Raw genomic sequence first — 27,321 nt, 5'->3', positions numbered from 1 at the left:
GTCTGATTCCCTAACCAGTAGGCCACGGATGCCCCTTTGTCACACACCATTGTGAGGTTATAACAAATGTTTTATGACATAATCGTCGTAGGACCATCTGACATGACAATCAGAGACACTGGTAATACAACTCCATCACCTCCAAATTGACATGGTTTTTCCAATATCACAAAAAGGGAAAACTCTAAAAAGTCTAAAGCACCTGCAATCCATCAGAGTGTGTTTTTCAGTATTGTTGCCCTCTATCACATTCTTCACACTGCAGAGCAGGCTGAAATTAGGTGTGGATGTGTGTGAGTAGGGGTCACTTGGTCACTTTTTTTGTGATTGTTTGTGAGGGGATTGTTGTGTGCCCCCTTATTGTTTGTTGGTGTGTGTGTGTCTGTGTGTGTGTGAGAGAGAGATAGAGAGAGAGAAGGAGAGAGAGAGTGAGAGAGAGAGAGAGATCGAGGTGGAGACAGAGAGAGTCTATATTGTCATAAACAAAGAAAAACACTTGTGGTGACTGAGTATTGAGTGGTACTCTGACTGCTGTTTTTCATGATTGTCCTTGTAAAGAGTGGATTAGATGTTGGCCCTTTGTCTTTGTTGCTGTTCATCTCTGAACACTACTTATACTGTGTACCATGTGACAGTCCTGCTCCCACAATCACTCAGTCACAATATAACTTTTCATTTTTCACTCAGTCACAATCTAACTTTTCATTTTTCACAGAGCCAGCAACTTAAAGGAATTAGCCAACGGTCTAATTTCCAGCTGCAGATGCAGTGGCAAAAATAAAAGGACAAAGGAAAGAGAAAACTAGAAGTTTTTAGGCAGGGGGGAAAACTCCATGCTCCGTGTTCGACTACAGTATTTGTTCCATGTTATGCTGCTTTCTCTTCTTCCATGGTACATGGCTAACAGCATGTTTTATTTGGGAGACAGCGGCTCAGGAGGTAGATGTATTGTCCAGTAACTGGAAGGTTGCTGGTTTGAGCCCAACTCCTCCTGACCCTGTCCAAGTGTCCTTGAGCAGGACACTTAACCCCAGTGCTCCCGATGAGCAGGTTGGTGCCTTGCATGGCAGCCTCTGCCATCGGTGTGTGAATGTGTGAATGTGAGGCATGATAATGTAAAGTGCTCGCAGGAGCTGAAAAAAGTGCTCTATAAATGCAGTCCATTTACCATGTTTACTTACCGCCACCTCCTATATCCTGTTGTCTCCTGCCCTTACTACCCTGTGGGAAATGGATGGGGTGTTTACACTGAATGGCTGCGAATATCCTTGCATACACAGTGGATTCTGGCACGGCCCTTGTAAGGGATATGAAGAGCTTGGCCAGAGGCCTTGCCAAATATGCTCTCTCTGTCAGAGTGAACCCGGCAGATTTGGAAATTGAATCTCACTACTCTAATAGACAGACAGGGTGTCATACAGTATAATCTCCATGAAGGCAAATATGCAAATACTGTACAAGTAATCTGGCTAATTTAACAGAAATAGCTGGATAACCTTTATTCATTATCAACTAATTAATTTATTCTCACAGGAAAGATACATATTCATGTGTCAATAATCATATTTTGAAGCATCCTGGCCTCAAATACCCAACATATATTCTACTTCAATTAATATAACTAGATGAAGGGTGTTATTTAGAAAGCTGTCCAATGCAACCTTATTCCTATGAATATGCCATCAGATACCGGTCAGATGTTGTTTGCATAATGATTGAATCCAACATCAGATTGTGAACATTATCCCTATTTGTGTGTGGGACCATTTTAATTCATTTCTTTAAGCATTCACTACACATTTACTAGCCTCTTTAATTCCACCGTACTTTCTTAATATTTTCATTTTTCTTATTTATAGAACAAACCCACTCTCTCTCTCCCTCCCTTTCACTCTCATCTGTCTCTCATCCCAGTGGAAATCGGAGAGTCGTCTGGTGAGGTGGATGGATAGAGAGAGAGAGAAAGAGAGAATGGGGGGTGTTATCAGCTGGAAAAAGAAGAGTATGATAAGAGTGGTCACAACAGAGAAAGGAAGACGTGTCACTGAGGAAAGGTCATCTTGACACCACGGAGCAGAAGAAAGGGAATAGAGGAGACGAAGGTCAAGAAGATTGACGATGACATCCACTGAAAGGCGATGACACCCAAACCCTGAGTTTAATTGGGCCTAGTATCCAATCCACCATTGCTCTCTTTCTCTCTCTCTCTCTCTGTGTCTTTCTCTCTCTCTTTCTCTCTCTATCTATGTATTTATCACACACACACACACACACACACCACATCACCAATGCCTATTTTTGATCTTCAACTTCAACTTTAAGGCACTAATGATGAGATTTCTTCTCACATCAGGTGGTGAAGCTTTCAGTAGACTGGGAGACTGAGAGGCAGGGTTGGATTTTAGCACTGTGGATGGCCCCCCGGTCCTTTTCAGAATCCCACCTCATAAGTGTTGCCAGGCTCTGAGGTGTTCAAGTTCAAGTTTATTTATACAGCATATTATCATACAAAATGTCATTCAATGTGCTTAAAAGAAACAAAAATAAAAAATAAAAGATTAACAGTAATAATAATAGTAATTAATACAATAAAATAATACAATAGATCAAGGGGGAAATAAGACTGAATGAATAGGAGGTAAAATAGAAATAAATAAAAAAATTAAAAAAATAAACCTAAAAACGAATCAATAAATGCAGAATGAAAAAGTTCAGTTTATGAGTTTATTTTTAAAACACTCTAGTGTTGGGGAATATCTAATATCTATTGGAACTGATTCCAGCGTTGTGTGGCATAATAGCTAAATGCCATTTCTCCTTGCTTGGTTTTAACCCTGGGGACTATTAATTGACAAGTTCCAGTTGATCTAAGCTCTCTACCAGGTATATATTGGGGAAGCATTTCAGAAAAATATTTGGGGCCAAGTCCATTCAGTGACTTATATACAGTACTAGGAGTAGAACCTTGAAATCAATTCTGAAATTAACTGGGAGCCAATGTAAAGATTTAAGAATACGTGTAATATGATCTCTCTTTTAAGTCTCGGTTAACAGTAGCAGCAGCATTTTGAATTAATTGAATCTGTCTAATGGACTTGTTGTTGCTGAGCTTGTTGCGCTCAATGGTGTTTTAAGCCCCCACCGTCGGCTTCAAGGCAGCGCTGCGACCGTCGACTTCAAGGCACTTAACCCTAACCTTAACTGCCATGTCTCCCCCTTCTGTACTCAATACATGCATTTTCACTCTATTTAACATCTATTTAATCTACCTATTATTAAGCAGTTTGGAGATATGTTCAATGTTCCACAACTCAAAACGTTCTTATTTTATGAACTTTGTTTTTGTTATTGATAGTGATCCACCTCTGATATAGTGCATGTTGAGGTCGTTCAGGTGCACATCCTTTAACTCACTCACATCCCTACATCTGACCATCCATCATTGAGATCGATATCTCAGACCAGTCGAAAGGCTGCAAATAGCACAGCAAGGTCAGTATATCGTGTCAACCAATGTCAGCATTTCCGATAGAGAAACTAAACAACATGAGAAAGCAGTAAGCCATTGAAGGTATTGATAGAGGTACTTTGACTGGTATGATGACACACATTCACTCACACACTGACATATATACACACACACCAAACCTCATTGATGTTGGGTCAATTAGTATATCATAATGACTTCAGATCCATAGGAACCAAACTGGGACTCACAAGTGCCTGGGGTAGAAGGACATATAATTTCTTGATATACATGTTGTTATATACATTTCTTTCTTTTCTTGTGTCTAAAGTGTTCCCTGGGTTTTGTATCTTTACTTTTATGGAGTGTATAGTGCCCTTGGTGGGTGAGTAGCAAAACTTGCATATTTATTTTTTTTCTTTTTTTTCTAAACAGTTTGTCCTGAGATTCTGCTTTAGCATTGGCTGTCTCTTTGAAGCATGGTTTTTGAGGGATGTCAGACCCTCTCTTGAGCCACTTGAAATGCAAAGGCATTTGACCCGTGGATTATATATCTTACATGCCACTAATCCACCTATTATCAGAGTAATATCCTTTGCATTCGCCCGCTCTACGCGTAAATGTGATTTGTGTGTGCACTCCTGTACACACACACACACACACACACACACACACACACACACACACACATGTACAGTACACATACACATACACATGCACATGTTCTCTCTCTCTCTCTCTCTCTCTCTCTCTCTCTCTCTCCACAAACAAACACACACACACACACACACACACACACACAAACACACTCGCGCACACATACACACACACACACACACCCATGGACACACGTATTGTACACACAAATGCACACTCTCTCTCTCTCTCTTTCTCTCTCTCACACACACACACACACACTGACATGGGTCTCATCTTGTTGGATGTGTTGAGATAATTAGCCATTGACCTCAGGGGTGTCGCCTCTTTCTGTGAGTCTTCAGCTGCTGTTTCTTCACATGCCAACGAGGAGGACTGATTTACGGATGACTCACTGCCATCATGACTCTCACTAAATAGTCAGACACCAATTCATATCACATAGAGTGCCCTCCACATTCATCAGCATCCTTTGTAAAGATCAGTAAGAGGTATGAGAAATATCATCTTTTGTTTTGTTTGTTCTTGTCTACAATCTAAAAAGTGATGTGTTTAAAATCTGCTGAAAAAGTGATGTGTTGATGACACATCTGCTGAGTGTGCTCAGAGGCAGCACATTTTGTGTCAATTTCAACACAGCAACCGTGTGGCTGGCTGGGTGAAAGACAAAGTTCAGATATCTCAAAAAAAAAAAAAAAAAAAGTGTACCTGCAAAAAAGGTTTACCTGTTTGTTTGTTTGTTTTGGTAGAAATCTGTCTTACATATTTCACCCAGCCACACAATTACTGTACTGTGTGAAATTGAACCCTGTGTGCTGTGTTGTCCCTGAGCTCACTCACAATGTGTCATTTTAACACGTTACTTTTTAGAGTGTAGGTTTACAATGAAAAGAGTGAGAAAAAAACAATGTTGAAGAGATTATTTATTCTGAGAAGAAAACCTTTTTCATAAATTAAAAGATTTAACAAAAACACATGCCTCTGGCACCCTTAGAAAATCTTACAAACAAAATGTAACTAAAAACTTTTTCGTTTTTATTTGTATTCAACATCTTTTAAGGTAATCAGCATGCTTATGGACTTTCAAACAGTAATTCATGATTTCTTGTTTCATTAAAGTCACACAGAGGTGAAATGCCTTAGTTATTCTCCAACATGGGGAAGACAACCAAATAAAGAATTCAAATTTCAAAGGGGAAAGTGCCTTGACCTCAGTAAGTAAAAGGGGTATAATGGGTAGAATCCCCTGAAATTGCCCATATTTACAGTTAAAAAAAAGTTTTAATCAAATGAAACTGTTACCAACCGGTCTGAAAAAGAACCCATGTCCTTCTTGCCCCTACGCACAGTGGTGGCACACACATTCTCTAAGGGTCACTGTTGGAGAGGTACAGGAACGTGGGTTTGTCGTACATGACTGTACTGAACAGAACCCCAAACCTAATGCTTTATTCAGACTGCTACCGTGGCGTGTGCGTTGTGTGTCTGTTCCGTGACTGCTGCGTTATGGTTTCATGCGAGAATCCATTCACTCCTTGTCTCTGTTTGGCTGAAAACCAAGAAAAATAGAAAAATAGATGCCGTTCCTATATTTCTATCTGGCACGACTGAGTGTGTCACGCAGGCAGTGTGCAAGCTCTCCTGTTACAGTATAACATGGGCACCAAAATGAAAACCGACAGGTAACACAGCTGCCATGCACTCGGCACACATCTAATGTGAATCGGGCATAAGCATGGTGGAGGGTCTGTGATGTTCTGGGGCTGTTTTTAATCCAAAGGCCCCGGGAACCTCATTAGCGTTCATGGTATCATAAATGTTGGATTTTCCTCATTATTGCCATTGTGAAACTATGATAAAATGGCAAAAGATGATTTTCTTCATACTTGTTTTTACTCATCTTTACCAGGGGAGCCAATTACTGTATATCTATTCAGTAAGTATGCATGTATGTCTTCATACATGTGTTTACATGTATTGTACTTAGCTGTGTATGGCTATATAGTATGCATATCCTAAAGTACTAATATGTGTAACCAAAGATGAATGGCTTAACTCTCCTCCGGTTTTCTCTCCCCCTCATTCCTTCCTCTAAAATGCCAGAGATAGGGTTTGTCCAATTAGGAGGCTGGTAATCCCTAGCAGATGTGTGGTGGGATTAACAGGATTAGAGGATAATCTGGTGACCCTCTGCCCACGGTGAGCAGAAACTGGGAAAAGGGCAAAAAAAAAAACAGGGAGGTGCACGCTAAACGAGACGAGCCCATGGTCTTTGGCCTGTACGGACTGAGTGCAGAAATTACCTCCAGTGAGGAAAGTGATTTGGATAAAATAGTGGTGGTGGCTTGTGAATGTGTGTGAAATATGTGAATGTGTGTGTACGTGAGTGTGCGTGTGTGTGTTTAATCATCATCATCATAATTATCTTTATTGCCAGATTCAGTGTCCTGCTTAACTCCTGCCTGCTCAGTAGATTCCTGCATGATCCCTGCAAAAAACTCAATGGCCCTCTTACTTGCTTACTCCTCTTTTTTTGCAAATTCATGAATATACATTTTAAAAAGTATTGCACCTTTTTATAAAATGCACATATACCAACATTTCCACAGGGGTGACTGGTACGGTATGACACTAAACCTAGGATTTGACAGCAGGATAACAATGTTAGTCTGGGAGACAAATAAATGTGTACATCACACTTTTCAATAACGCCTTAAAGGTGCTGACCTGTGACAGGTCAAGGCCCATGTACAGCCCATGTGGAATTTCCTTACCCACATGTTATCTTGGGCATATAATATGCAACATTATCTACATATCAGAGATCTGATCTGTAATGTAGTGATCCAGATATTTTGTTTTATTACAGACATCCAAATATTGTCCAGACAGACAAGTCTGGAAAACAAAGATATTGTCCCATTTTGTCCAACATATCAAAACAGCACACGTGTTAACATTATATCACATGCACGTCATATTTCACCTCAGAACATAGGTTCTGAGTAACAGAGTAACAGAGTAATAGAGTAACAAGGTTGTAGCAGCACAGCTGTTACATGTACTGAAGACAATGAGGCCTTGACTGGAGCTAAGAATGCTTTGTATATCAAATCTATCATGACCAGATTTACCCCATCCAGCAGGTCTCCGGTCAGCTCTTTGCCTCTGATGAAAATTTAGGCAAATTGGCAAAGTTTTGTAAAAGCACTCAGTATTACAATGTAACAACTATATGTAGGTACCCACAAATACATAATGCAAGTACAATGATAGTACCTGATAGTACATGTTGTTACACAGGTTGTACCACTGTACCTAATTAGGTAGGTACACTGTAACAGCGACACATTAAAATAAAGTGTTACCAATATCTGTAAGCTATATTCAGTGATCAACACTTTTCACTCTATTTTAGTGTCTCTGCTCTCTCATTCTAATTGCACAATGACTTGAGATGGCCTCAGGGTCACGGGCATTTATTTTGAGAAAGTGTGATGATTTTCCCTGATAATGAACTTGGTGGATACAATTACTTCTACTTGTGTGAATATTCATCAAATAACATCCTGACTCTGTATGTGGGTGTGTGTTTCACAGCTAAACAAATATATTTTGTTTACAATTTCTATTATCACAAAGTTTCAGGCAACTAAAATTGGTTTCCTAATTTTCGTCTTCAAACTGTCTCTCTCCAGCAGTCTGGTACATAAAAGGTGTTATGGGCTGATTTCAAAAACAACACAAAGTATAATTTCAAAGACAAAGTATAGATAATGTGGATGTGGTGCACCCTGATGTGTTATATTACTACATTGGCAAAGTTGTTTGTGGAAAGTCCTCAGCCAATAGCACAAGGCATGTACTGTTCAGTAACCTACAGTATGTACAACCTGTTTAGCACCAATTAGTATATGACTTTTTAAAATGTGTTAGAGTTAGAGATCATTATAGCATCTCTCAGCTTTAGAAGTGTTGTTGCTTCAATCCCCAGAACACAGGCACAGACACTTTAATATTCACTTTCTTGTCAATGTTTATTTTTTACTTGCTGTAATTGAGCTGTGAATGCACAGTATCACCATTTGGAGGTGTAGAATAAACCTGTTGTTTTGTGATTTAATGTTTGATTTATAAACGTGAACTGTAAGTGCAAAAACATTTTATTATTTCTGTATAAAGGAGACTAGATTAGACTAATGACATTGGTGGATTAACAAAATTGTGTTTTCCCTTAAATAGATCAGTATATATACAGTATATATGAATATATGTTTTCTACCCTAATGGATCTTCTGGTGGTGGTGGTTCTTAGAGGATTTTTTTAAAGGCATATTTTTTACATGAACAAAAGATCTGAGCAAGTGTTGTGGGGTGTGTGTGTGTGTGTGTGTGTGTGTGTGTGTGTGTGTGTGTGTGTGTGTGTGTGTGTGTGTGTGTGTGTGTATGTGTGTGTGTGTATGCACATGAAATTCAAAGTGTAAGACTTTGTTTACAATACTGTGATGTCTTGTAAGTTTTGAGAGGTTTTATTCTATGCAGTTAATGCTGCATGCTGCATCATTAATTTACCTATATGTGTTGTGTTTCTTTATTTATTTTAGATGTAAAACGGCTTTGACTGTTCTATTGCTTTGGTGGATTAGCGCGTGCACAAATGCACAGGCAAGCTCTTATCTTCCTCAACACATTACTGTTTAGCTGCTGTCCGCATCGCTAGATGGCTGGTTGGGCCTTGCTTTTTTACAGCTCAGGGAACAGTCTGACACAGTTTTAGCTGCTACCCTTATATTTAGATTAAAGTAGAGAAAGGTGGAAAAAAAGAAAAGACGGAAGCAAGAGCTTAAAATGGCTCCACCTCCCTCCTTCCTTCCTCCAGTCTCCCTATGCTAAACTTCTAGAATGTTCCTTTTGTTGCTACACCACCACTGGCAGAGATGGCATAAGTGGCAGTCCTAATGTGCAAATGAAAGCTAAAATAATTTAAACTAAAATTGTGAGCGCTCATGTCGCCCCGGGAAGATGCCGCCCTAGGCTGCCGGCTGCCCATTTTGCCCGTATGAGAAACTGCCCCTGGATGGCATCATTCCAGTAGATGTGAAATCAAACACCACGTGCCTGTATGAGCCTCCTGGTCTGGAGATAGATGGTGAGGTTGTGCTGACAGTCCTCAGAATGTGTCACTGCTGCAATCACAAACATCAAGGCTGTCCAAGGCATGATGTCATTTGAGCTTTTGGGCTGTGAGCTCCAGCTATTCGGTATAATGTGCCCCACGTGTCTGACTCTATATTGGACTCTGTAGACACAAGTGTAATAGGCTGCACATATCAGTGGAGGGACTAGACAACAACTGAGCCTATTAAAAAATCTTTCATCCAATTATTTGGGATTCTGCCTATTTGATTATTCATTTCAACATGCACCCCCCCCCCCCCCACACACACACACACACATACACACATACACACAGACACACACACTGGACCATGTACAGTGCAATGTGTTATTTTTCGTTTTTATTGATTTCAACTGGTGGCACAACAATGTGAATCACAATCAGGAGAAAATTGGCAGCCTGTGGTTTCTGAAAAGAAAATCAGCAGAATCATTTCACTCTCTATACTGTAGTTTTTACACAGTTTATCTCAGGTGCTGTGGTACATTTCCAATCATCCTGATCATTTTCAAAACTGTAAGTGCACTTCTTAAAGCAATTAGTAAACAGCACCACTAACTGGATTAACTATAAATGCCTAAAACTAGACGATACAAATCATGAAATAAATCATATAATAGAATATTGTTGTCAGATATAGTGTCACTATTATGGGATTGACATGTTGAAAATGATCGAGCAGGAAAAGTATGTAATGCACAAGGGACAAAATAATAAAAAAAGGGCTGAAAACAGGCAGATATAAAAAAGTTTTGATATTTTTAATTCAGAAAAAACAGCCTGTTCTAGAGTTACACAGTCAAAAGACTGGCAGAGTCAAAGAGACAGGCAATAACATTTATTGACTCATTCAAAAGGCCAATTTGGGTTGGTGTGGGAGTTGGGATTTCACTTCAACTAGGGTATGGGTTGGGGAAAAGTGGGTGTTGCCTAGGAGACCAAGTTGTGGCAAAAGCATTGAGGAAGTGACTCTGCAAGTGTGTGTATGAGTGTGTGTGTGTGTGTGTGTGTGTGTGTGTGTGTGTATGTGTGTGTGCCTCTCCCCCACAAGACAGCAGATTGGATCGAGAAATGTTGTCAGATTCCTCTTCACGAGTGTTAACACTGCATTCTCATGGGATGTGCCAACTTTTTTTCCCTTCTCTGTGTTTTTCCTTTCCCTTCTGTCTGTCTCTTGCTCTCTTTCATTCCGAGAGCTCTAGACAAGCGCTTGGAGGATTGGCCTTTGACATGTCTCTGCTCACTAAACAGGACTGGCAATCAGAGAAATTGCAGTGAACAGCAAGAAAACACGAACATAGCAGAGGTTAATAAAACTGCACACGGAATTCCGAGGAAGGAGAGTCTGGTAAACAAGCCTAAGCTTCCAGGAGAAAACAGCTTGTTCTGCAGTACTGATGTTCACCATCCCCAAATTCATCACCACCGGCAAACCTCACCGTACATTACAGCCTGAGCGCAAGCCCTATTGCATGTTTGTTTGTATGCATGACAATATGTACAGTATGTATACTACCAGTCAAAAGTTTGGGGTCACTCAGACATTTCCATTCCACTCCATAGAATATAGAATACCAGATGAGATCAGTTGTATTGTTTTTTTTTTTATTAGGGCAGCAGTTTTCAGATTACATTATGTGCTTGCATAATTGCAAAAGGGTTCTCCACTGTACTAGAAAGAAATGGCTGATCTTTAATGCAATATCTACATTGCCCATTATCAGAGCCGGACAGTAACGGAGTACATTTACTTGAGTACAGTACTTGAGTACAATTCTGAGGGATCTGTACTTTACTCGAGTATCATTTTTGGGGAGTACTCATGACTTTACTCAAGTACATTTGAGAGGCAAATATTGTACTCTTTACTCCACTACATTTCTATCCATAACCGTGAGTACCCGTTACTTCTTCTAAAAAAAAAGCTTTCTGCTAAAGTCAACTCCATGGTCAGATTTAGATAAGAGACGAAACCATGGACAAAACAATGGATGAAGACGCAGCAGGTCCATCCCGGGAATGTGCCAACCTCAGGCCCCACCTCGCCAGACAATTTCAATTTTCTGAACAAGTTAATGATAGTTTTCGCTTCAAGTGTTTCAATTACAAAATAGTATTTTGTATTTGATGTACGTATTTTAAATACATGTATTAGAAATACTGCCCATCCCTGGCAACATGGTAAAAAGATGAAAATGACTTGATCTTACTTTCAATTCTTTTTACAGTACATTCTCCAAGGTATTAACATTAACATTTTTCATAACTCCATGTAGGACGATTCTGTACACAAATGTAAGCACTGTGGCAGTAGTAATGCAATATTTAGAAAATGTACTCTTGATACTCGTGTACTTTTAAAAACAAGTACTTCAGTACTTTTACTTAAGTAGACATCTGACTGTTGTACTTTTACTTGTACTTGAGTAAAATTTTGCAAAGGGTATCTGTACTTTTACTCAAGTAATGAAGCTTTGTACTCTGTCCGCCTCTGCCCATTATCAGCAATTATTCATCCAATGTTCCAAGGACACATTCTGTTTACTAATCTGATATCATTCATTTCTAACTGAGAAAACATTGGAGCATGCATTGCATGTATAGTGCACTAATGTTCATTTCATGTTCTCTTTTCTTTATACAGTGTTAGCAAGACCTTGCAGGGGGAGCAGTGTTCATTAGGATTGTGGTGGGATGACAGTACTAAGTTAATTCCTCTTAGTAATGTGGTTATTAAAGGATGTATGTCTTCAAAGTTGACTTGTCCTATGACCAGTCTGTTACACAAATATGTTACAGAATTACTTGAAGAAACTTGAAGTCTACATGTTTTGCTATTTTGTCAAGCTAAAAGAGAAAAGTATTTCAACTTTACAACATGATGGGGCTTTATCAGATATAGACATTTTCCCTGGGGTTATGTTATCAGTGCCAGTATAATTGGACGCACAATAGAAAAAAATAAAAATTGCCTTGTTAGTGAACAATGAGAAACCAAACAATTAACCTTACTGTGAAGTCTTTGAGCTCTCTTAACCCCCACTAGGTTTTTCAATTAAGCAGGTGTGTGTGTGTGTGTGTGTGAGTGAGAGAGAGAGAGAGAGAGAGAGAGAGTCCGTGTGTGTGCGCGTGTTTGTGTATTTGTGTGGGCTCCACACCTCAGTGTTATGACAAACGTTATCCCTTCTGTGTGGGCCACACGTTTTTAACAGATCTTAGCTCCGCAGACATACATTGTACTTTTGCACGTGCAATTATAGATATTTTTCAATAATCAAATTTGCGACGTATTTAGCCTAACTGCCACATACATAGCACTGCTATTAATTATCTGGGTTTACTTTAATCACGGAGGGTTGTTGATGTTTTCTTGAAGGTAAAGGCTCACCTGGCAACCCCCCCGGGGAACTGCTGCAGCAGTGAAGGCGGGAGACTCGCGCTGTTTGTTGAGTACAGGCAACAAAGAGTAAAGAGCGAGCGAGCAAGCGAGCAAGCAAACGTTCAGTAGTCAGAGCTATCGGCAGTTACAGGCACAGGAAGAGCAAGAGAGGGAGAGAGCGCAGAGAAGAAGAGTCAAGGCTTCCTACTCAGCGCACTGATATCTCAACTCGCAGTGGTTTCGGAAAGGTGTCCATCAACCCCTCTCTGCCTGCTGAAAAAATGATTCCAAAAATCGTCCTGTTTGGTTTGCTGGTCTGCGGCAGCCAAGGTAAGAAGAAGTACTTACCTTATGCTCCATATGGGATAAGTTAAGATTTGGTTTCCTCTCAATCTTATCGTTTTGGGAAACTGGTGATGGAGAGAAGGAACTGGACACAGAGGATGGGAGGATTAAAACAGAGAACTGTGCGACCGGTAGTGTTTTGCAGTTCACGCACGTCCTTTTGCAAAGAAATGCAGTTTCGCTAAAGGCACATCTCAGTTGGCATGTGGGTATGGTGCGGGTATCCGATGCCCTTAAAAGCAGCATTATTGCGTGGTCATAATTAGGCTACATACACCAGTGAGGTAGATATCATATGGGTTGCATTAGTACAGCTATTTCTGTGACAATATGAGGAGAAACTATGGATAATCAGTCGTTATTGTATTTCAGGAATAGTTTATACAAAACACTGATTACCAGGAGTCGTTTTTCAGCATACAATGAATCCATAGCCTATCTATGTATTTTTCTACTAAGCAATTTCACACATAAACTATTTTTGCGTGTAAGTGTGATGTGTCACATAGTTTGAAATATACACAATAAATCATACGCGCTGATTTAACTTGGATGTTTTCCTAAAGCCTAAAAAAAATAGATGCCATATTAGATTATCCATTAAAGCTCTAAATTCACAAGAGCCGCAAGCATCAACCTTCACCTGAACTGTAAAGATCGAAAGTGAGAAACGTCAGTGAGAAGTACCAGTGAGGATGTAGGGTCCTTCAAATTATAGAATCGTTGTTATGCCACACCGTGACATAGGTTGTACAGCTCTTGCCCTTTTCATGTTTGAAAGGCAGCACTTGACACTTGTGCTGTCTGTCATTTACAAAGAAAGCGCGACTATAGGAGCAGATTATCCCGTGTTTACGTCTACCATCCGCTTTCGCCATGCCCCTAAGACGGTTTTCAACTTTGCTGTCAGTGGAGGGCGAGGAGAGCGCATCTCGATATCCCAAGAGAGCCACGATAGATTTATGCTTTCGCTAACTCTAGTTTATCTTGCTAACAGTAGGTGGGGGTAGAGAGCTTCACAGTTATCCGAGGAGAACCCAGAGCGCATGATGAACACCTCTCCTTCCGTTCACAGAGGCGAAGGATTTTGAACAAATATTACAGTTTTCAGCAAACAATCATAAAGACTAGGCTAATATATAGAGAATCCTACGGAATTCTGAATAGTCACTGAATACCACGACACCACTGACCTGGACTTTAAGTCTCGGACAGTGGTGCTGATTGAAGTCAATAATTAACCTACCGTTTTAACCAGAAGAGAGAGAGGAGTTAGTCATTATGCCTATAGCAGTGGAGTCAGATCTTTCATAGATTGTTCAATACTTATTTTTTTATTTATTTATCTATGCATCAGAAACATATAATGGTTTGAAGTCCTGGATGACTGCCCTGAATGATGTCTTTATCTATGCATAAAAGCAGAGGACCCCCGTCCTCCATAACTTTAATGCATTACATGCTGTATATTCTTTTAGGCTGACCAGGAGGACAGTAATAATGCAGTATAGTAATAGTTATTCATTAAACATTAGCCCAGACTGGCCAGCTTTTCATCTCCACTTAAATAGAGCAGGTTAACATGGTATTATGAGCATAGGTTAGGTGTCTTAAGGTTTGTGTGTGTGTGTGTGTGTGTGTGTGTGTGTGTCTGTGTGATAAGAGAGAGAGAGAGAGAGAGAGAGAGAGAGAGAGAGAGAGAGAGAGAGAGAGAGAGAGAGAGAGAATATACAATGAGAGCTATGCAGCTGTCATCCCTTGAGACTAGAATTACTCAGACAGATCTGGACCCTCTTTCTACAAGAAGACATAGTACACACTACATGTATCCTTCTATACCCAGACACACAACCAGCTACCAATTACTCCAAAGCTAGAACAAATGGAGGCAAACATGAATCTGAAACAAACCATATGGAAGGGAAACAACTGAACCTAAGTTGACCCTTTATTGGAAAAAACGGTTTTAGTCCATATAACTTTCCAACTTGTCTATATCAACATGTTGTTTGTTAGTTTGAATGAAGAACTTGGAGAGGCAGGAATGGTAAGGGATAGCAGTTTCACCTTGTGAAGGAAGACAGAAAGGTGGTGGTAGATCCACCTGGCTTGTCCATATGTCTGGGAATCACAATTCCCTGGTAATGTCTTCTCCTGTAGTCTCACAAAGCTCGACACAACTTTGATAATTACTGAGAGAATACAGCTTGGAGACAATTTTGTTGCCATTGTGCTTTATGTGTGTTATGTTGATGAGAACAAGAATGGATCTCCACATGAAGCCTGACTAGAACTTGACAAAAGCACCAATAATTTGTCCTTGGAATGTGTTGCATCCTAGTAGAACTGTCTCGAGTTGTAATATGCACAATGTGTGTATGCACATACACACACACGCACACGCACACACCCACACACACACATGCAAACACACACACACACTCAGTACAGTTCAACTATAGGCAATACACAGTCACACAACCACTGCTACTCATTTAGGCAAATCTGCCGATCTCCCATGGCATCCCAAGGCTTATTTTAAGCATTTTTTTATGCAGTCCCATCTCTACCAGAGCAGCATTACCATGAATAGCCCACTTTTGTAGCTAAAGATTCCTTGAGGCTTTTGTGTGTTTTGTGTCATTCCGATGTGGCAGGGTGAAGAGGTTCTCAGTGTCGCTCGCTAGAGGGAAGCAGTCAGAGTATTATGTACGAGCCAATCAAAAGACTCTGGTGAGGTATTGTGCGAGTGGTTTTAGATGCATTTCCAAAGGGGAAAGGGGACAGCCTAGGGGCAGTCGTGGCCTACTGGTTAGGGCTTAGGGCTTCAGGCTTGTAACCGGAGGGTTGCCGGTTCGATCTCCGACCAGTAGGAATGGCTGAAGTGCCCTTGAGCAAGGCACCTCACCCCTCACTGCTCCCCGAGCGCTGCTGTAGCAAGGCAGCTCACTGCTCCGGGTTAGTGTGTGCTTCACCTCACTGTGTGTTCACTAACTCACGGATTCTGTAAGAGTTTTAATATACCAACCTAAGTTTTATTTATGCCCCTTAGAAATCACTTATGTAGTAACAGGTTCTAGTGCTAGCCATCTTATCACTGTTAGGTGAATCGCATGCAAAATAACTTACCATACACACACACCCTTATCTTATCTTAAAAATGAATAAATGTAATCTCACCCTACACACATGCACACATAACATCCAAACACCATCCAAACACATACTCATTCCCATTAAAGTATTATAAGCTCTTCACTTCCACTAAACACAATCAGAATGGCCAAAAAGAGTCATTAGCTCACTTTGTGATAAAATTGATTGTATAATATGATTAACTGATCTGGAATGGGCTTCATGCATGCATAAACCCCCAGCCGCTTACAGAAATTGAGCCTCAATCGCGACCCCCCAACCAACTCCAGAATTGATGCCTACAAAAAAAAATCAATTCTCTGTGTGGGCGGCATGGTGGCATCTGGAAGTCCTCTATCGCTCTCATTCAGCCAGGCACATTCATGCAGAAGCATTTATAACTCCACATCAGTATGTTATCTATCATAAATATATCATACCATACCAACTCTTTCACTCTGTTCACTTGCTTTTTGCATTCTGTACAATGCTTGGGTGGCCTTACTATAGCGAGTCCATGAAGCAAAGTACAAAATGACATTGATTCAAAGTACAAAAGTACATTGATTCAAGGCAATGCTGGTATGATTGGCAGCCAGGGCTGCATGCCTTTAAATAAAGGATGAAAAGAAGGGGATGAGAAGGACAGAGAAGTTCTACCGATAATAGATTATTCTGCCACTTTCATTCTTGTCATATATGTGTCAATAATTCAGTGCTGATAATAAATGCACAGGCTTTAATAAAACATAGCCTACTTGTACTTTGTAAAAATAATGCCTTGAGTGTTGATTGTGTGTGTGTGTGTGTGTGTGTGTGTGTGTGTGTGTGTGTGTGTGTGTGTGTGTGTGTAAGCATGCGTGCATGCGTGGGTGAGCGGTCATGAATTACTTAGTTGTGAATATCGATAACCAGGATGGGTTCAAGGTTGTGTATGTCAATGATGCACTGTGAGTGTGTGTGAGTGTGAGTGTGTGTGTGTGTGTGTGTGTGTGTGTGTGTGTGTTTACTCAGCCTAGGTCTTGGATCACATAACTGATTCTCTTGACACTCACACCAGACACACATGCCACCCCCACCCTCTCACACACACACACACACACACACACACACAGAGACACACTGAATTGTCAGTGCCATACCTCCACATCCATCTATTTCATTCCCAGTGTGAAATACTAGGTGAAATACTAGCTTGTGCAAAAGAGGTGTTTGAGGCAAATACTGGTTCCAAACATACTTCCTGGTATTAGTCTGGAGGTAATCTAGCACGTCTGGAGGTAACATCAGTGAGCATGGGCCTAAATGAGCACCAGAACTGACTCAGTTCCATGGATCACACTCTGCCATGCCATACCAGGTCTGTATATTAGCCTGGAACAGCATTTTCACATCCATATTTTATATCCTGACACAATAAACACACATGCTTAGATTATCTCTCTCTCTCTCTCTCTCTCTCTCTCTCTTTCTCAACACACACATTGGTGTGTCTAAGAAGAGTACATTGGTGACATAAATGTACATGGCAGGAAGGTCATTAAACAGGCGCATGGCCACATCCCTCCCCCTCTCCTCCTCCACCCAGCCCCTGCAGGGGTGGCATGGCCTTCACTGGGCCTCTTTATGAGTGAGAGGGAAAGTGGGAGTTATAGCCCTCCGCTCATAATAACCAGTGTCCGGCAGACACTAATGAGAAGCAACAGTCTCCATCGATTTACCTCAGAGACGGAGAGAGAGAGAGAAAGAGAAGAAGAGAGGGAACGAGAGAGAGCAGTAAAGGGGTTTATGAGGAGAGACAGAAGGCCAGAGAAGGAGGGGAGAAAATGTAGGGAAATCACATGATACCAGCAGCATAGCTCTGGTGTTCACCTCCAGTTGGTTGTTCATAGCAATGTTACACTATGTGCTGAGCTGTTAGCACAATGGTGTTTTAAGCCCCCAACGTTGTCTTCCAGGCAGCGTTGCATGGAAGGCACTAGGGTTAGGCAAGGGTTAGGGTTAAGGCAGAGACGGTTGATAAAGGATCTTTGGTTAAGGTTAGGGTTAGATGCCTTGAAGTCGACGGTAGCAACGCTGCCTTCAAGTCGATGGTGGAGGCTTAAAATACCATCGAGCAAGCTGTTACTGTACCACAACACATGATTCTGAGGTAACTTAAAAACCAAGACATCCATCAGCGCAGAGAGGCCAGTAAGGATCATCCACACACAGCTGCCTTGAAGTAACATGATGTAGGAATTATCCTTTTCGTCAATGTCCATTTGCTCGTTTGGCTGGCACTTTCAGCGAAATCGACTATTACAGGGATTGGTGCCTTGTTCAAGGGCACAACAGTGGCCGCTGGAAATTTACCCTACAACTTTTTCTGGCTACTGCATGCTACCCACTTTCCTAGCCACCACACTACCACCGCCTAGGTGAAAGTTGGGACTTTCAATGTACTGGCTACCTATTTAGCGCTTAGGGGGTACCCAACACCAGCAACAAGGGTCACGCTCCTACCTGTGACAACAACGTTACATAGTGCAACATCAGACATTCTGGACGTGTATGTTAAAGACTCATTCCCCTTAATGTACTGTAAGTTAGCATTGCATCAAAATTAGTTTGAAGCTCTCCAGAACTCAATTGTGTTGCTTCAACTCAAGCTGTGGTTTAAAACGTGTGATAACATCTGCAGAGAGAAAACCACTTTCACCTGATGGAGAAGGACAGATCAGATGGCCTCCACTAAACAGGTGATTACAACATGGAAGACTCTCTATTAATAGCCTAGTGATGAGAGAGATAGGTTGGACAGAAACTGTTTTTACACTTTTTAAAAATGTGTTGTGTGCAACTAAACCACAAGTGGACATATTTTATGGGAACAGGGTCAGAGATGAGTGGTAAATCCTAGACAGTTGGTCTTTGTCTCAATCTAGATAATACCCATGAAGAAATCTACTTGTTAAAAGAAAATATCTAAATCCGGTGTGTACAATATCATCAGTTCTGCTGATTATTCAGGGAAGTTTGACTAAGAATTCAACTCTTTTACAACAATTCACTGAGTTCAGAATCATACAACAACAATAACAACAGTAATAGAGTATATGATCCAACTGCCAAATAAAAATGAAAAAAGTAATATTGAAAAAAGGTCTAAATATACATGTCAGTCAAAGCAAGATCACTGAACAGCAGCAGTATTTTATCTATTTTACCCTTAAATTGGCGTACTGATACTGATCTAATTTGTTCCATTTATTGATATGACAAGACAATCATTGGTTGTTCAGTTATACAATGTTTTACCAGTCTGATGTTTGAAGTTTCTTGCATATCACTCTCCTTATAAATCAGTGTGAGAAGTGCGGCTGATTACCACTAATTCGCACATAAGATCCAATTTGTTAAATTACATACTCCATGGCTTTAAATTAAGCATGCCAAACCTATCATTAATAATCATTACCTGTATTCCGGCTCATTCAACTTAGACTATGCATATCTGTGTAAATTTCAGAATTTCTTATTCAAATTATTTAAAATGCACATTACAAAGTTGGATAGACACCCAGCTGTTGTCTTTACTAAATTAAGCTAGGTTATAATTAGTTAATATTATTAATATTATTTTAGTGTGATTGTTCCATTATCAACTGCAATTGTTCTACATGTTTGGCTTGATTTTTTTGTCAGCTGCTTCTGGACTCACCATATGACAGATTTCAAATTTAAAGACCCACTCCGGCAAATAATAGCTCTTTAACTTTTTTAACATGTATATTAGGTTATTTTAATGTGTTAGAATAAGTACCATGATGATTAGTAAACAGTATGGCTAAGTATTCCTGGTTTATATGGATAGTCCTCTTGTTGACGTTTTAAAATAATGATTTAAAACAACATCATTGTTGTGTGACAATTGATGGAACCCAATCCTGACTGATTGGCAGGGTGGAGTTACCAAATCGGTTTCTGGTAAAAACAGCTTTCCTGAAAACACTTCTGCAGATTTAAAAAACAGGCCATGAAGGGTTTTTACCAAAAAAAATAAAATAAAATAATATCTTTCAGGAACTAAGATGCGTTTTAAGAGGTTTAAGGTATATTATCACCCGGAGAAAATAAATACTTTTTCTGATTGGCTGGTGGGGTGGCTATTAATTCTGAATAACAGGACACCTATGAAGTTGATCAGGTAAAAAAAAAAAGTTGAATCACTGTTCTACATCAATGCTTATGAATGGTAACTATAACAACCATAGGATGACATAGGATGATGGTTGAGCCTAATGCCGTATGTGTAGTTGTAGGTCTTCTGTGAACTGATTTACAGTAACTGAAAAAAATCTTTGATTTCCTTCTGAAAGTAGAAAACTTCAAAGAAGAATTTTACATGGATCTCCCATAAGCCCTCAACAAGCCCTCCCACCCTCACATATAGCATATAGCATATAACAAAAAACTGTCTTAAAAATGTGGTCTGGTCCAACAACTTAGTTCTAAAAACAAGCCAATTAGGTACTAGTCTTTGTTGTGTACCCAGGAAAACAGGTCCAATATCAAACATGAACAGGTAGCATCACAAGATCACAAACTACACAAGCCTCTGCCCACAAGCAAATAGGATATTTTTTTACTTTGATGATTTTCAACCAGCTTGACTGTGCTTGAAGAATCCAGCTCTAAAAGGCAGAAGGCGATGGCAGCGCTTGAACTAACAACAAAAAAAAGCCCTTAAGCCAGGATGGCAGAGTGGGATTTGTCTCTGTCCTTGCTCCATATCCTTCTCTGATGTCTAATGCCTGTTTGATGCCTGATGTTGCCCAAACCCTATGACTTATACCTCAGTGAGTGAGGCAGGGCAGATGGTCTTGGAATGAATTTCTGCAGGGGAGACTGTGCTGTGGTTTGAGGTGAGGCGCTAACACTTTGATGGACCCTGTTTTGCTTTGTGTCCACGTATACTTCTCACACACTGAGGGCTTCTTGTGGCATGGTTGCATGCCTTATGTGTGTAAATCATGTCTGACATTGTTGAACTGTCAGTGGACACTAGTAGGAGAACACTTTTCTGAGCTAAGGCATTCAGAGCTAGTCGGCATGCCCCTGCCGATCAAATCAGCATCAAGCCATAGCTAAGCCATATTTATCAGTGGTTGAAATATATTTGTGAGTGGATGCGTCATCAGATACTAGAATGGACACAAACACACACACACACACACACACATACACACGCACACACACAAACACACGCAGACACACACACAAACACACACACACACACACACACACACACACACACACACACACACACACAGACGCACACACAAACACACACACACACACACACACACACACACACACACACACACACACACACCTCGTACCTGAGGGTGTAACTTCACCATCATTGCTCGTTATCACAGTGCCAACCCCGATGATGACTGATGGCAAGCTGTGCTCAGTGGTACCCTCAGACTGGTGTTGGGTGTAAGTGACATTTGCTCAGTGATGACTCATTGTCGGACCGTGTGAAATTTAGAACACACACACACACACACACACACACACACACACACAAAAAAAAACCTTTGACATAAGTGAGATGAGGCTCCCTCAGTTGTTCCACCAACCAAGATAAATGAGTTCCAAAGGAGGACAGCAGAGGAGCTCAGTGTCACAAAGTGAACAAAGAGTCAGATCTCTGAACAAAAAGTCAGATCACTGTGAATAAAGAGTTAGATCACTGTGAATAAAGAGTAAGATGGCTGTGAGTCAAACTCCCCTGATCGGCAGCTTTGATTAGACATAGAGTGTCATTGGAGCGCCCTCTGGCATTAGGTCGTATTGGAACCTCTATGAATGATTCCCTTTGAAAAATCAGGGGGGGAATGGCTGGAGATGAGACAGCCAGATTCCTCCTCAGTAGGCCTATGCCAGCCCCAGCACACATAGACAAGGACCTCTGGCGGGATGAATAAGTAAAAATGCGGATCAATAAATAAAAACAGGAAGGGGGAAGGAGTGCCTCGGGTCTTGTTATATTCGGCCCGAGCTTTTCTTTCTGTAAGAACAGAACGAGGTGGAGGAAAGTGGCAGTGTCAAAGCCTGGCTCATATGCCCACACACACGCACACACACACATATGCATGCACGCACGCACACATGCACGTTCACACTCACGTACATGCCCCCCCCCCCACACACACACACACATACACACACATACGCACGCACGGACGCACGCTCACACTCATGTACACGCGCCCACACACAAACACAAACTCCTGCACAGGCACACTATACATGCACACTCTTTTGCACAGGATGTGGCATTCAAAATCCAATTGCCAAGCCCATGCCTAATGACACTCCTGCTCTCCATTGAATTCTAAAACCCGGTAACAGGACAAGAGTGTGTGTATGTGTGAGAGTGCGTCTCATCTAATGAGCATGGCCCAGTGACAGTAGGGGTGTGTGTTGAACTGATGGTAATGGCAATGTGCAGACAAGGCTGCATGCTTCTAACCGAAAGTGACGTTGACTGTGTAAGTAAGGCGTAATGACATCTAATTTAACATGGGCTATGGAAGAGGCGTGGGAGAAACAGCAGTCTGTGCCTAATTTGAAGCATCAGTGTTCAAGACACCATAGAGTAACCGTACCTCTATTTATATCAGATACAAGCGTTCCACTTTTATTTAAAAGATGTGACTTGTTTGCATTCGGAGGTGTTAGAAATGCAGAATGCAGAGGTATCTCGCATGTAAACCAAGAGCATGGTTAGGAGAGAGTTGGTAAGACTTGAAATTAAAAAAAAAAACATTTTCCACATGTTTAAGCAATATAGTCAAGTTTGAGTTGTTTGATAGAACTAAGTCACTTCAGATGTTTAGATGAAAATTTCGATTCTTGCTGTACATTTCAGGCAGTGGTGTTTGGGAATGGGGATGCTCAAGGCACTTGTGTTTGTGAGCCTTGATGTAACAGTGTTTGTTTTGTCACAAATGGTCTCTATAGAGACCTTGTATACAGGAAGGTGTCACGTGGGGTGTGCAAAGAGAGGGGAGCGAGAGGTTCATTTATCAGACAGCAGTATTGCTCTGGATCCCTAAACAGCAGAGGGAGAGCGATAAACAAGGTGCAAAACACAAAAGCAAATGCCACCAACGTCTCTCTTTATCTCTGGCATCCTCTGTGGGTTCTGGAAAACAGGAATCACTCAATAACAATCTCTAACAACAGTCAATGTGACAATGGACCAGAATTTAGATTTCAAATAGACTCTGTTTTGTCTCTATGTGCTTTTGAATGTGTGTATGTTTGTGTGTGTGTGTGAGAGAGAGAGAGAGAGAGAGAGAGAGAAAGAGAGAGAGACAGACAGAGAGAGAGAGAGAGAGAGAGAGAGAAAGAGATAGAGAAGGAGAGTGAGAGAGAAAGAAAAAAAAGAGAGAGATATAGAGAAGGAGAGTGAGAGAGAAAGAGTAAGAAGTCCACATGGACATGGACACAGACACATAGAGGAAGCAATAATAACTGTATATTGTGGTACAGTATGGTCCTGCAGTGGTCATGGTACAGTATGGTTCACCTTGGTCTTGCAGTGGTCATGGTACAGTATGGCTCACCTGAGCTTGACATCAGCATCCTCCCATAATAACCTGATCTGGTAGCTGGACAGAATATTCCAAATGTTACATGCTAGCGCAGCTGAGAAAGCAATTGTTTCTTTTTTTATGTCAGAGTTTGAAACTGATATTAAATGATATTATATGATGAAATTGATATTTAATATTCATTTTGATTTCATTTATATATTTGTAACATTGTACACGCTGCCTTTTTAAATTGGAGGATCTTCTACAGTATGTCTACAGTGTTGATGAGAACCTCAGAGAAAACTACCTCAAAAACAGAGACTAGAATTACCTCAAGGCCTATCTGCTTCAAAATGTTGTTTTTGAATCCTGAATTGCATTTTTGTTTTGTTTTCTAGGACTCTCATAACCCAGTTCTACAATGCAAATAATAGTAATAAAAGGGCGTTTGTGTATTTTATGACAGTTGTTTTACTTTTGCAGCTATGCAATTTAATTAAAATGAACCTAATAAAACACTTTATATGACTGAAGTTGATGGTTCAAGGGTCTTCTTTACTTTTAAGCCTTGAGTGATTATTATGCGATATGTATAGGAATAGATATTTAAGTTTAAAATTAAAACATTATTTGCACCATAGCGAACTTTCACACACACACACACACACACACACACACACACATGCATGCATGCAATATAAACTATGTAAACCAACCAGAGGGAAACCACATTTATAGTGGATCTACGCACATACTATTGAGTGATGCCCAAAATGTCCTCCATTTTAATCTAATATTCATCGATGAATGTTGAAGTAATCAACCTGGGATTTTGTTGCTGGCCCAGCCCTTGATCATTCCCTTCCCTCAGCTTATTCTGGGAAGTGCCAGCAATGGCTGTAACGCCAACTAATGTCACAAACAAATCAAAACTTATAATTTCATGTGGAGTCAGGCTTCAAGGCTTTTACAGTAAGTGTAAATTCAAAGTGCAATGAAAGAAAGTCCCTCTGCCACACTAACTAAATAAACAAATCTTGCTAATAGAGGTACCATCTGCATGCAGTATATCATGCTGAAGTCACACAGGATACAATTCAGCTGTTCACAAATGCTCATTGGATTTGCAGTTGCATTTATTTTACGAGATGCCACACCACCAGCTTATTATACTCCTCCCAGGATGGTTGTGAGTGTTTATTAGGGCCTATGATGCATGTTGCAAACTCTAATAGGATCTATAAATAAGCGTGTAATAGCATTTGGAACGTGTATTTATAGAAAAATACTAGCCGCACCAGCAGTATCCCCTAGGACGGAGTCATAATCATAAACAAGGCAAGATGGCAAGACCAGGGCCTAAGTGCTAACCACAGCATTCACAACGGGGGATGGGGGGGGGGGGGGCCTTGCCTGTCCCGCAGGAGATGCTCATTCCATGAAATTAATTGACCATCACCAAAACCCGATGGGGACTCTCATTCATTTCTGGAGCGTCACGCCGCATAAGTTGCCGCATTGCCAATGCCAACCAGCATCCCAAAAGGGCCCTGCTGCTTCCTCAGAGGAACCCGAAAATAACTTTTTCTTTCTTTCTCTTTGGACATGACACACGTCTGCATTTCGTGACCAGGACCCTGTTCTTTACACCTGTGGAGGTGGTCTTGAAAGGCACCCTTAGGTGAACTGCAGGATGGTCCCTCGTTTTGGCCCATACAAAACGAGAAACCTTTGTCCTGTTTTCACACCTGTTTGTAGAGGACCAGGCCTTCCAATTAATGGCCCTGTATTTCTGTCCACTTTTACAGCTTCTCCACACTTCTCTCACATTACTTTTGTCACTTCAGTCAGTCACTTCCTATAGGGAGGTGGAGGTGTAGTGCCTTTAAGGCCCATTCACACCAAGAACGATAATGATAACGATAACTTTAAACAAATATCATTCTTGTTAATATGAATGACGACACTCACACATAAACTATAACGATAATGACATGAAGAACGATATCGTTGGGGATCACTTTCAGAGCGATTTCGAGAATGATAAAATGCTAATAGCCGATCAGAACCCATCACATTTTAGATCACATTCATTAACACAAGGAGAGACTTTGTTTATCGTTGTTCAGTGTGAACGCTTTTATCGTTATGGTTATAGTTATCATTATCGTTCTTGGTGTGAATGACCCTTAAGGAACTTGGCTTACTCATGGGTTTGATTTCTTGCTGCCACTGTTGTGCCCTTTAGCAAGGTACTAGCCCCTGCAATTGATAAGTGTCAAGTAAATGCATAAATAAATAAACTTCCTATTCCTCTAATTATCTAACTATCTCCTCCCTCACCGTTTTGTTGACTTGTAGCTATTAGTCTGATCCCTCCTCTTTAATTCTCACACCTAAACCTAATTCTTCCTGTTGTTATTAAAACCCCCTCACAGTGAGGAGCTGAAGATCACACCCCTTATTAATGGCGTAATCGTGTTCCGCAACCCGAACCTCAGCTTCACATCCTGTTCTCATCAAAAGCCTCTGTCTTCTCCCTCCACCCTCCCAAAAGGCCACGATTAGCTGCCATTAGCATCACACTTATTATCTGAGGCCTGGCAATCCCCACGACAAACTCACAGGGATCAGGGAAGCGAGTGTGACGCAGGCGACAAACAATACGCGATAAACAAAGGTTTCACTGAAACACAGGCGGAAATCCAAAGCGATGGATTAGCGCAGCATATTTTGACTATCTGCTAATACTCAACCCCTCATATCGCACCATGTAGCGACATAAAGAGAAGATGAGCCTTGGCATTGTCCGAGATGTAGCCTGCAGGGAGAGTGTTTTATTGAGGACGCTGAGCCCCTCTGTTACTGTCTTCACGGTCTCTTTCAGTAATGCTGGGACTCAAGAATGTGTAGCGATTTGGCTCTTTGCCGTCATAAATGAGCGTTCTATAAATACTGGCGACCCCGTGTTGCCCTCCGAGCGCTGCGCTGTTGACTTATGTAAGCTGAAGTACCAGTGAGGAGACTGGCTCATACACTTTTTTTTAAAGGCATACAGTAAAAGCAGCCACTGATCTGAGAGTGTTAACATGAAGTACCCTCCTTGCCCATTTTGTCCTTGCAGAGTGGAATGTATTTAAGGAAATGTACCAGCATTTGATTGTTTGATTGGTTTGTTGGAAAGCAAGAGGGTTCCCGTTTCCTGATTGGTAGAGCATACTGCAAACATTGCCAAGGTCATGATGATTAATCAATTGATTATACACTATACCAGTACATTATATTACATGGTCTTAGATACAAAGTGCCTGATAAATGACTAGAATTGCCTGGTGTTTGTGAGTCATATTTAACTGACTTTGACTAATGGCAAATTAACTTTGGTTCCTGCAGGATATAAAGAAAAAGAGTCTTGAGTTTCTGTTTGATTAAAAGACACATGGCTCTTGGCTTTAAAATCAGAAAAGCTACCTTATGCTGCTGTAGAGGAAAAAAGGCCCCAGAAATAGCCTCGGGTCTGTCTCTGCCTCATTAAAAAGGTGCAATAATGTAGAAGCAGACTGAC

General features: G+C 40.8%; 1 protein-coding gene across 1 annotated transcript in view; it reads left to right on the top strand.

Moving 5' to 3' along the window:
• Positions 1–12,801: 12,801 nt before the first annotated feature.
• Positions 12,802–27,321, top strand: part of LOC121697883 (neural cell adhesion molecule 2-like) — a 228,751-nt gene continuing 214,231 nt past the window's right edge. Inside the window, exon 1 of the mRNA XM_042079672.1 lies at positions 12,802–13,011. Coding sequence (XP_041935606.1) covers positions 12,963–13,011 — 49 coding nt within the window. The 5' untranslated portion in view covers positions 12,802–12,962. The remainder of the gene's footprint in view (positions 13,012–27,321) is intronic.

This window comes from Alosa sapidissima, chromosome 22, assembly GCF_018492685.1.
Source record: "Alosa sapidissima isolate fAloSap1 chromosome 22, fAloSap1.pri, whole genome shotgun sequence".
Lineage (NCBI taxonomy): Eukaryota > Metazoa > Chordata > Actinopteri > Clupeiformes > Clupeidae > Alosa > Alosa sapidissima.
This window is presented reverse-complemented; position numbering and strand designations above follow the sequence as displayed.